Consider the following 11,465-nt stretch of genomic DNA (forward strand, 5'->3'; position numbering starts at 1 on the left):
TAATTAAAATATTAATTGGGCCTTCCTCCAAGTGGGAGGGAATAACCCAACAAAAAACAAGAACGAAAGATTACTCACCTTATATTCGAAATTGTAACTTACGAGTTGCTTGTAATCAAAATTCTGAGCAGCAAAACAATTGAAAACTTATGTTTGATGATTTGGGGATGAGAATTGGGGATTAGAATTTCATCAAACTCAGAGCTTAGAAGGAATTTTGGGAATTGGGGTACTTTCTGTCTGCAATTGAGAGAGAAGGAATTGAAATTTGGATTTTAACGGATCCCAAACGTTTTTAATAAGTAGTAATCGACAAGTCTTGTATGAGAGTGAAACCTCTCATCTGTCTCACACAATAAGTGTATTAGATAAAAGAATATAAAAAAAAAACATAGAGTAGGCAATAAATTTTAATAAATTGGGTCTGAAAGACATATCTCAATAGATTGGTTGATAAAAATTCAAACAAATTTGAATTCACGCTTGTACAAGAAGTAATTTGTTAAAAATATTTTGGGTTGATCTAATTAAGAAGGTCACGCGTTTTAACAGGTAAAACTCAGGATTACTAATTTACTATGCGGATTTTAAAAAATTTTTGTTTACCACATGGAAATAACAAAATTTTAGAGTTATTACATGGAATTTTCCAGAAAAGTTTAAGTATGAATAATTAAATCAAAACCCATTTTAAGATTCATTTAGAACTCTAGACCATCAAACCTGATTGGTCTGAGTCTGAGTCCGGGTCTAAAAATTTCCAGATTCTAAAGATCCAGGTTCGAGTATGGGTTCACTAAAAGCTAATGGTTCCTTCGCCAATCATATAATATTATAAAGAACCTGTAAGATTCAAAATGACAATTTTATAAAGTCTTGCCAAATGGAGTATTATTATAAGTTAAAATGTGATTGTATGGCTTCCAAAAATATTTTATTACATTAATTATGATTTTAAGTATCAAAAGTAAGTTTTAGCATATATTTTATAATATCAAATATGTATAACTTATTAAAATATTTTTCAAAACTTTACATAGTGATGCATGATTTTAGGAAAAAACTATTTTACAAGTAATATTTTGGTGACAACTATATTAACTATTTTATATAGCAATGCATACCTTTCATAATATAAACAATTTTATCTAATTTAAATACTTTCAACATTATACATATTAGTAATTATTGAATTATGTGGAAAATAATTTTGCAAGCATGCAATTTCGGTACAAATATTTTTACGAAATCATCAATTTCACGAGAATAGTTAATTTTAAGCAATAATTATTTATTGAATCAAGCAATAATTATGTTGTTATAAAAACTTATATATGTTATTATTTATGAATATCATAATTTGATAATTATAATATGCAATTGTCTCTTTTTTTAAATTTATATTAATATATATTTTCAGACCAATAAATTTCGTGCATTGCACGAGTTTGTATCCCAGTTAATATAAATTTTTTATGTTTTTCGTCATATCAAAGACTCAATAAAGATTAAAATAGGCTTTGCTATACATAAAATTAGTATTTTGTTTTTTGAGATAAAAGATAGGCTTTATGTATTCTCATTCACAAATTCTCAAATTAGAATTTGTGTACATTTATCTTTTGTTAAGATCTTGTCTGATGAGTTGAACTATATTGAGATGGCATAAATTACAAATGTTAAAAAAATAAAAGTGGAATATGTGCTCACTAAAACCATAAGCGATCACTTTAAAACTATAGAATGATCATTAAATGTTGAAACCGTAAATAATCATTTTAAGATTATATTGAATTACTTTAAAACTGATCATGATCAATTTAAAATTATGAATACTTTAAGCTGTAAGTCGTGTACGTTAAATCAACCAAATTTCACGGGGAGAATTTATGTTTTGAAAATAAACTTTATTTATTTCAAAATCACAAATTCGTATAAAAGACGATATTTTGAGTGACCATCCTTAATTGAGTGGGTACATAATTCTTTAAAAAAACAATCACATAAAAAATCATGTGTTTTAAAATACTTGCACCGAAACAATGTAACTATCATAACAAGCATAAGGAAATAGAACTAGTATATATATATATATATTACATGTATAATAATCAAAATCACGGGCTCATCACATGTCAGTCCCACATAAATAAAAAGACTTACACCTTCATTTTTCTTTTTTGAGATGGCTTACTTTCACATTAATTAACCTCGAATAATTAACTTTAAAATTAAATGCATCCCTTTAATTATAAGGTTCCTTACCTTACAGCGCTAACATGGAAGCTTTCATTTTCTCTCTCTAGCCCCGATCAACGTTATAATTTACTTCAATTTTTTTTCTCAAATCCCTAAATTTTTGGAAAACCTAGAAATTCGATCTCTATTTACTTTTCTATTTAAGCTCCTAAATTTCTTGATCCGATTCGAGTTAGTTAAATGTGATTATTACTTATTTGATTTGATTTGATTGATTTTGATTTGATCTCGATTGATTAATGAAGCAATTTCGAAGATGGCAGAGGATCTTTATCCTCTTCTTTCTTTCGGTTTCTGTATTTGCTCCTCTTGTTTTAGTGTCAATTAGGCTCAAAACTCTTACTTCTGATGGTAATCATTTTCATATTGATTATTCAATCATCTCATTTAATTTTTGATTTAATGTTTCTGATTGCTTTGATTTGATTGATTAATGTCCAGGAAGAAATGAGTTCGCTGAAGATTTACCAAACATCGTACGAATCTCTCTCTTATCTTGTTTATTGATTTTTATTTATGTAAAATAGTTAATGATTTGTTTTTTGTTTTGGTGAAGATGCAGCATGTGTTACCACTAAATGCAGTTAGACAGGTATTTAATGTAAGTGAATTTGGTAATTATGAATTAGTTGGAGTTAAGCCTGTTGAGTGATATTTAATTGTTGGTGTTACACTGTTACTAAATTAGGAAGCAAGGGAAGGTCTAAAAGAGCCTAATCCAGAAGTTTATAGAGATCAGAATTACACCATAGTTAATAGTTTGAATCAGAAACAAGGAGAAAATTCTTCGTCGTCGTCGTTTAGATCAAATAGAAAGGGTCAGTATACTTGATTGTATTTTGCATTTGATTTAATAATTATATGATATGATGATGATGGGACGTTTATTCATTTTTGCTCATTTGTAGCAACTGAGACATTTGTTGGAGAAGTGAAGCAAATTCAGACAAAGGCAGAAGTTTTAACAAGAAGTATTAAGGTACTTGTTATATATGTTCACAAGATTTGCATATATGGAACATTTTTGTTGTATGATTGCCAAATGGAGTTATTGGTTGTGAGAGAACAAACAAGCTATGTTCTTTATGCTAGTCAAAGATGAGTACTTTACAACTGTCTTTCATAGAACCATTTTACCAATATTTTTAGTAAGCTGGGCTCATATGTTGTATTGTACCTAGTTGAAGTATTTGAGCCATTACTTTGAATATAAAATAAATTTCATGATCCAACTTTTGAGATAGGCTCTTTTTCTCCCATCATATATTTGCCTATAATTAGAACCCAGACTGGAAATGTTAATATGACATTTTCACCATTAACTTATAATGTTTAATAGTGGTTTATAACATGTTTTCAATGATAAAATCATAGGACACTACAGTGATTTGCTTTTCTCTGGCCTTGTTATGTTGAAAAAATGGTAATTATCTCTTATCAATAATAAATTTAGATATGGAGGTGGATGGAACTGATTTTTAAAAATTGTTTTTTCAATATCCGATGGGGATGTGGATGAAACTACGTTTTTAAAATTGTTGTTTTGATATCTGTTGGTTAGCACCTACTGGTGACTCATCGTGACTTTTGTTCTTCAAAACAGTTTGAGCAAGTAGTAATAAGTAGATCGTGGCATCCCTGATGCAAGGTTGCCTTGTAATATTTCTTTAGCTGGTGTCTGATGCCATTGTTGTAATTTTGGTGCTTATTACCCCTTCAGGTATGACAAATGAGTATTTACATTGTCACATGTTATATTGTGGAGAGATAGCTTAGAATGAGAGGGGGCATTTTCTCCACTGATATTTTGTACATTTAAATGTCCAGTGTGGTCTAGCATGTCATTCAGCATGTGTTTTCAAGTGTCTACTTTCCTTTTGAATAGCTGTAAGTATGCACAGCAGCCATATTACTTTATATGTTCACGAACCAATCCTTCTATGACAGGACAACTCTGATAAAAAAGCTGATTCACATGATCATGGAGTTCGAACCCCACGTGTGACGAAAGCTGCGTATGTAAAGGATTCACGTAGTGAGACACGAAAGACTACTGATGAGAAGGTGAAGCAAATGAAAGATCAGGTGATTAGGGCCAAGGCATACCTGAGTTTTGCTATGAATAGCAACACCCATCTAGTGAAAGAGTTGAGGCTACGTATAAAAGAAATTGAACGAGCAATGGGGGAAGCTAGAAAAGATTCAGAATTGTCGAGAAGGTAATATATCAGAATGTGAAAGCCTTGTGTGATATGACATGTTCCTTGAGAAATATCTTGGTTCTTATCATCTATTATGAGCTGGGCTACATTTCTGTCACCTGTCTATTTGGGATGAAGGTAGAGAAAAATGTTGGCAAGTTTTTAATGTTAATAATTTTATGTGCTATAATTCCTTCAAGTAGTAGCATCTTTTTGTGTTTTTGGAGAGAAATGGTGCTTTATTTACTCATGTAGGTCATTACATGTTTACAACTTACAGTTATTTAAATATATTCTGAATTCTGAAGTACTTTTTTTTGTTATGCAGTGCTTTGCAGAAAATGAAATATATGGAGAACACCTTGTCAAAAGCAAGTCGTGCATACCCCGATTGCTCAAACATGGCTAATAAGCTCCGGGCTATGACACACAGTGCTGAAGAACAAGTCCTATCTCAGAGGAAACATACATCATTTCTTACTGAGCTTGCTGGAAGAACAACTCCTAAAGGCCTCCATTGTCTTTCTATGAGGCTCACTACAGAGTACTTTATGTTGCAGTCTGAGCAACAAACGCTTCCCAGTCAGCAGAATGTTTACAATCCAGGCCTTCTTCATTATGTTACCTTCTCCGACAATGTCTTGGCTGCTGCAGTACTTATAAATTCCACAGTGTCCAATGCCATGGTAACTTACTAATTCTTTGCTTCCGTGTTTTATCAGTTCAGTTCGTTTGAAAATGTTAACTTTCTGCACCAAAAATAAAGCACCATAAGCACCTTTTTTTAGCCATTTGCTTCACCGCTTCTCTCTGCTCCATGTTTTTTCTTTCTTTTTTTTTTTGGCATACTGCTATTTTCTAGAGTAAATATAAATTCTTCAGTGAAAACTGATGCTGATGGGGCCCTATATCTCAGCTGGTTTGTGCAGCTGATAATCTTTACTATTTCTATATTAGTCATTCTGTACTTGTGCCCTCTATATACTATACTAGCTCTTGTTTTCACTGGGTATCCAATTTAAGAACGTTGTAACTTCACAAGGTTTTTAATGTAACTTTATTCGAGGCTTTGGTTTTGATGAATGCATTCAGATTTTTTGAATTTTGGGTACCCGGATTCTTGATTGAATTTGAGCTCTGATATCCCAATTTAATTATTATCACAATCAACAAACACTTTGGGTAAGGGGGGTCTCAGAGAAATCTGTGTGGGAACAGCTCACTTAATATTTCCCTAGTCGTTTGTCCACTTTTGTGTGTGTAAACACTCCTGTTGATTGTGTATGACACACTGCGTGTCTTTTGTTCACCTTTTCAAACACATTGTTCACAGATCGTCTGTGTATTTTTCTTTTATCCTTATATTCTGGGTAGAATGTATATGCAATTGTGTATTCCACTTCTCCCCAATGGAAAATTGCTTGAACTTGATGTCAGTGTACTTCTATTGTCAATTAAATCTTTTTATTTTCTTCTTTTATCGACCTTGCATGCTGCATGATTACTTCTCGAATGGATCCTGGAGAGGCTTTGTAAAGTTGATTAAATTAGTGGGGGTGAATATTTTTCTTTTTGGTGACAATTGTAATATTCAGACTTTTGATAGTTTTTCTGTTAAGATTACATGTAAATGCCAGCGGTAGTTAGGTTAGAAGGAGATGGTTCTTCCAAAATGTGGCTAATTACTTTTATTAGTAAACTCTTACTGCAAGAGGATATCATAATGATCGTCATTTATCTGTATTATGCAAAAAAAAACTGTGTGCATGTATCTTGGTTTCTGGTGCGTAGTCACCTGGAAAATGTTTGACTATTGCTCCCCGATCCAACTTTTTAGAAGGTTTCTTCTCTTTTTTCTCTTTCATTGAACAATACAAGTTCTTTTATTAGAAGAAACAAATAGGTAATTCTGGGCTTAAATTTATGTAGTTATGTTCATATTCTGGTCAATAGTAGTCACAAGTCGAGGATGCCTTTAGAGAACTCAGATGTACAAGGAAAGAATAACAATTAATTATACTACTTAAAATATGTTTAAATTTTTTTCTTATGTCACTAGTTGCAACACTCTTGGTATCAAAGGCTACTGGCTAAGCTGGTGAAACTAGTTGATCTGCAGGTTGGGGATATTAAGCAAGTATGCATTATGCCATGTCTGTTGGGAGAGAAATCCTAAAAAAAATGCTTCCCCTTTTTCTTTTGTTTGTTTGACAATAGAATAAAAATGGACTACTTGGGTGAAAAAGACTTTTCAATTATTTCGCAAACATTTTTCTATATAAAAGAAAAACAAATCTAATTTTCCTTCACTCTTTCATCCTTAACGCCTCCATTTCCCCTACGATTTTTCATTCAAATCAACCAAAACTAAATTATTCTCATTTGCATTTTCCATTGAAAATAAATTTTCAATAAAAAAATTTTTTCTAAGAAAATGTTTCCCGCCAAACCAAACACCATTCAAACCTCACACACCACATAAGTAGGTTTGAGCTTGATATACCTATTAGAGAAATTGAAGAAATGTGATCTATCTTTGTGTTGAGTCTGTCAATTTTCCCTTGGTTAATATGTGCCAATTAGCTTTTTAGATGGATGTATATACGTGTTCCCAAAATGATCGCTTGAATGTGAAATCATTTTCTCATTGCTTGCAGAAACCAGAGAGAATAGCCTTCCATGTGGTGACAGATTCTTTAAACTTTCCTGCATTTTCCATGTGGTTTTTGTTAAACCCTCCTGGAAAAGCCACTGTCCAAGTCATAAATGCGCAAGTTTTTCAGTGGTGGAATGTGTATGAATCATCACGGATGAATCAAATTTCCGGTGATCCTAGATATTCATCTCTACTAAATCATCTACGGTTTTACCTTCCAGAAATTTTCCCAAAGTTGGATAAGATTATATTTCTTGATCATGATGTAGTGGTTCAAAAGGATCTAAGTGATCTCTGGAACATGGATATGAAGGGAAAAGTTAATGGAGCAGTAGAGACATGCCAAGAAGGTGATTCTTCATTTCGACGAATGGATATGTTCATCAATTTTTCAGATCCACTGGTTCGCAGGAAGTTTGATGCCAATGCTTGTACTTGGGCATTTGGGATGAATTTGTTTGACCTTAGACAGTGGAGGCTCCACGATTTGACCTCAAGCTACCGTAGATTCCTTTTAAAGGTAATACTAAAATCATTTTCTTTTTGATGTACTTCATTAAGTCGCATTTTTGCGTCTGTGTTCATCTTTTATGGAACCTTCTTCCTAAAAGTGCATCCGACCAATTTTGTTTTCCTCAGCTTTCTTATTATTGGTCTTTGTGTCTGTCTCAATTCTTGCCCTTTCCTTGTTTCCCCTAGATTTTCCTATACTGGGTCAGTTTGTCACACTCATATGATCTTCAACTGAATTAGATTAGGTTCGTTTTGGGAGGTAATTAGAGAATCTCCCTCTTCCCAGATTTACAGTCCCATCGAGCCAACCCTTTAAGCGAGGATTCTAATGATTTGGCTAAGATACCTTTTCTACTAGTTTTCTGCTTCACATCTCCTCTCCGCCGCTTTTAAGCATAGTACACTAGGAAATTTAATTGCAATCTATTTTTAGGAAAGGGACAGCCGTTTTTGTTAATCTCGAAGTTGTATATGTAAAAGGAGAATAAATTACTGTCATCTTTGATTGATGACTTAATCTCTTTGAAACTGGTTGCAGGGAAGGGGAAGGCATGTTTGGAAAGCCGGGAGTTTGCCTTTAGGTTGGATCACCTTTTATAATCGAACAATACCTTTGGATAAGCAATGGCATCTTTTAGGGCTAGGGTTTGATTCACTGTTGAAGTCAGAAGACATTGAACAGGCAGCAGTTATACACTATGACGGAATCATGAAACCTTGGTTAGATATCGGGATGAAAAAGTACAAAGGATATTGGAACAAATACGTCAACTATGATCATCCGTACGTTCAACAATGTAATCTTCATGGGTAATAAGTCTTAGTCGGACTGAAAATTGGATCACACATTTTTCGGAACACATAAAGGAAGCTCTTGATTTCATGTATACAATACAAGGTATTTAAAACCTTGCAAATACGTCAAGCAACCGGGATTTCGGTTACACACAGCAGCAGTGAACACTATATATTGTTATGCCAAATTTGGCACGTCGTTAGCTGATGAACAGATACAAGAATAGTTCATTCATTCTACTGATTAATTTATGTAAATTGACTGATATTGTAGAAAAAAGTGAGGACATAACGAGAATCGATTCTCAACAGAGTTTTTGTAGCGACAATTGTTTTATTTGTATATAAACTCATTCAGGATCTCTTATAGCATTTGTGTATCTGAGATCAGATATATTCAATAAAACCAAGTCTGATGTTCATGTAATCTGAAATTCAGCTGGAGATCATGCATGAAATGATGATAGCTTTTAGTAAGACTAGATATGAGTAATATTTGTTATATCAAATCAAATTGCATTTGTGGGGTGTTTGGTTATTTTTTTCGTGTTATAAAATGTGAAGTATTATGCTATTTTTATGGTAGTGGAGTTCTTTCTTACCTTTAGACCTGTGTTCTCTGTAATTTTTCATTACCATCAAACAGATTAATTCTACTTATTCAACTTTTAATAAATAAAAATTGAATATTATTTTTCATTATTTTATATCAATAACGAAACTACAAATTATAATCGTAAAACAAGTAATTTTTAAAATTTTTCTAGAACATCTTTAAACACAACTACTTAAGTTTCCTTTGATCTTTTCACCCCCCTCCCAAAAAATAAGACAATCATAGGGACCCACCATAATTTAGTTCTCTAAACAAACATACAAACTTATAATGCCACATAGGACTCACAGAACTGGATGATAAGCCACGTGGAGCTAACTAATTGGTTGATTTTTGATAATGATATCAATTGAAGGCTGTTGATCAATGAATGTTAAGTGGTTCATGTACCACATATTTTGTCCATCAAATATTAATCTCTACATACAACTCCACTTACTAAAATCAGCTGTTTACTCCAACTTTTCACATACATTTTGTGATCTAAACAATCCACAAAAAAATGGCTTCCATTACTGCCAACTCTTCAGCCTCATTGGTTGTTCGTGCTAGTCTTGTTCACAACCCAAAGGTTTCACTTTCATCTTCACCTATTATTGGTAATTTACTCAATTTCTATCGTATTTATTTATTTATATTATTCTATCATTCCTTTTGAATATGTTTTACTAGATTTTAATAATTCGATTTACGAATAGTATTAATATGGGGCTAAGATCTATAGTTATTTAAGGTAGTGTGCATGATTATTTAGACTACATACTATGTATTATTATTTATTTAATGTTGTTGGGCTAACAAATTAATATCGTTCTTGGCTTTTAAGTGTTCTAGATAAAACAACTAACAGAAAATACAGGTAGATGCCACAAACGGATCATAATAATTCGTAGTTTTGAGAACCATTTGAAGCAAACATTTTTATCATTCCATTTCTATTAAGTAGCTCATAGTTATATTTCTAATCAATATAAGGTGGATCGAACATTTATTTATATATGTATTGAACTAACTTGGTTACCAGTTTTTGGTATGATATGTTACGCAAGTAATATTAATATAGTATGCTCCAATCAAGACTAGATTTTCCCTACTTATAATAACAAATAAGTTGTTTTCGATTGAAATTTAATAGATGTGTGCTACTTTACATAAGTAAACAAATAAATAATGCCTATGAAGGATGGTTTATTTTAACCTACTTTACGATTTAAAATGAATAAACTATAAATCTTTAGCTTATCGGAAAATGGACATGAGCATTTCAGGGTTGCCATCCATATCAAAAAAGGGTAAGGTAAGATGTTCAATGGAGAGCAAAGCATCAAAGCAAGAGATCACCACAAAGAAAGGAATAATGGGTGGCTCATTGGTAGCTGCCGCAGCGGCCGCCACCATGTCTAGCCCAGCAATGGCTCTTGTTGATGAGAGAATGAGCACAGAAGGAACTGGTCTTCCCTTTGGATTGAGCAACAATCTTCTTGGTTGGATCCTTTTGGGTGTTTTTGGTCTTATTTGGGCTCTTTACTTTGTCTATGTTTCCGGTCTTGAGGAGGATGAAGAGTCTGGATTGTCACTCTAAGTCCAATTAATCACTGTCTCTTGATCTTCATTCAATCAATTGTATTTGATGTGAATGTCATCCATCATATTTGGTTAAAATACTACCTTTTGGTTTGTTAATATAAGTTGTATTATGTTAGTATGTACTACCTTTCTTCTCAGCCGGGCCCATCTCTTTTGGAGAGTATTTATTTGTTGGGGTATGATCTGTTCGCTATTTTTATCCTTCGCTGCATCTCGACTTGAAGGGATACTAGATTAATGACTATAATTATGACCATGTTAGTAATATTTGATGGTCATTGCTAGTAAACTTGTAGCTGAATTTTATACTTTATAATTACAAAATGTAGGAAGTCATAATTTTAAGTGAGAGGAGTTGAAACTTAGAAGATCTGATTAAGTTGTTTGAGGGGCTAAGTTACAGCTCGTATAAATTCCTTATAGCTATTATCATAGAAGAAAATTTCAAAAATTAAACGGAGTTGTGACATACCGGCCCAACACCCCTTGCTCCGTCTATGGTATGGACCTAAACTCATACCTAACTCTCCGTTGTCATTAGTGGCGGATATAGGTTTGTAATCACTAATAATACCAATATAGAAAGAAAATATTAGGAAAAAATTTATAGTAATTTTGTGAGAACTTTTTTGTAAAATGGAAAATCCTAAATATTCATAATAGCATATATATTTATATAACAAAAAATACCTATACAAGCAGATAACTATGTACGTACTAAAGTTCACATCATAGATCAAAGTTTTTTTTTTTCAAATTTGAGTTTTATTGTCAATATTATTTACACATCTACACGACAAAAAATTCAATACAATCATAGCCGATAAAATTGACATGT

General features: G+C 32.4%; 2 protein-coding genes across 5 annotated transcripts; both read left to right on the forward strand.

Annotated features, from left to right (window-relative positions):
- The first annotated feature begins 2,127 nt into the window (after window positions 1-2,127).
- Window positions 2,128-8,898, forward strand: LOC130800261 (probable galacturonosyltransferase 6). 4 transcript variants are annotated; one of them, XM_057663718.1, is made up of 9 exons: window positions 2,128-2,610; window positions 2,701-2,735; window positions 2,816-2,851; window positions 2,948-3,077; window positions 3,168-3,238; window positions 4,207-4,478; window positions 4,789-5,146; window positions 7,118-7,636; window positions 8,168-8,898. In XM_057663718.1, the coding sequence occupies exons 1-9, from the start codon at window positions 2,499-2,501 to the stop codon at window positions 8,441-8,443; spliced, it is 1,809 nt and encodes a 602-aa protein (XP_057519701.1). In that variant the 5' UTR covers window positions 2,128-2,498; the 3' UTR covers window positions 8,444-8,898. The 4 variants fall into 4 exon arrangements, with proteins under 4 accessions (XP_057519701.1, XP_057519700.1, XP_057519699.1 ...); XM_057663717.1 differs by having other exon boundaries at window positions 2,177-2,610; window positions 2,822-2,860; XM_057663716.1 differs by having other exon boundaries at window positions 2,178-2,610; window positions 2,816-2,860.
- A 515-nt stretch (window positions 8,899-9,413) lies between these two features.
- Window positions 9,414-10,764, forward strand: LOC130800263 (photosystem II reaction center W protein, chloroplastic-like). The gene is made up of 2 exons (XM_057663721.1): window positions 9,414-9,639; window positions 10,309-10,764. The coding sequence occupies exons 1-2, from the start codon at window positions 9,543-9,545 to the stop codon at window positions 10,620-10,622; spliced, it is 411 nt and encodes a 136-aa protein (XP_057519704.1). The 5' UTR covers window positions 9,414-9,542; the 3' UTR covers window positions 10,623-10,764.
- Window positions 10,765-11,465: the final 701 nt, after the last annotated feature.

This window comes from Amaranthus tricolor, chromosome 14 (assembly GCF_026212465.1).
Source record: "Amaranthus tricolor cultivar Red isolate AtriRed21 chromosome 14, ASM2621246v1, whole genome shotgun sequence".
NCBI lineage: Eukaryota > Viridiplantae > Streptophyta > Magnoliopsida > Caryophyllales > Amaranthaceae > Amaranthus > Amaranthus tricolor.